Source organism: Penaeus monodon, chromosome 21, assembly GCF_015228065.2.
Source record: "Penaeus monodon isolate SGIC_2016 chromosome 21, NSTDA_Pmon_1, whole genome shotgun sequence".
Taxonomy (NCBI): Eukaryota; Metazoa; Arthropoda; class Malacostraca; order Decapoda; family Penaeidae; genus Penaeus; species Penaeus monodon.
Genome location: NC_051406.1, coordinates 7,616,675 through 7,617,054, shown reverse-complemented (window position 1 = coordinate 7,617,054; position 380 = coordinate 7,616,675). Strand labels below are relative to the sequence as shown.

At 38.4% G+C, this 380-nt stretch overlaps 1 protein-coding gene across 1 annotated transcript in view; it reads right to left on the bottom strand.

Moving 5' to 3' along the window:
* The window catches only part of LOC119586551 (leukocyte elastase inhibitor-like), a 1,590-nt gene extending 1,266 nt beyond the window's left edge, over nucleotides 1–324 (bottom strand). The window contains exon 1 of the mRNA XM_037935309.1: nucleotides 226–324. Coding sequence (XP_037791237.1) covers nucleotides 226–324 — 99 coding nt within the window. The remainder of the gene's footprint in view (nucleotides 1–225) is intronic.
* Nucleotides 325–380: the final 56 nt, after the last annotated feature.

Sequence of the window (380 nt, the reverse complement as noted above, 5' to 3'; positions counted from 1 at the left end):
AAAATAGGAATCAGGCTACACGAGCATGAGTCCACAAAAAAATGATCACACGATGGAATCGCCATTTGATTGGGATGAGATTTCTCGCTAAAACACTGAATAACATCCGTGTAAAATGGTCTAGTTACGCATCAACTTAAATCATTACCATTTAATTACAAAGAAAAAAAAAAAACGGAGCGCGTAAGTAATCAAATCCTGTAAAAAGAAGATAGTAAGCAAGACCTCCAAGGCTGCCGGTCTGTAAGATGCAAAAGGTCGGTGAAAGATTTTTGTGTCGCTGGGAAGAGTTGCTGAGGCTTTAAGCACGATGTCACTGAACATTGCAAGTACTAATTGTATGGATGTCTCTTTGTATGTCGATCTGTGGAAAACTTATT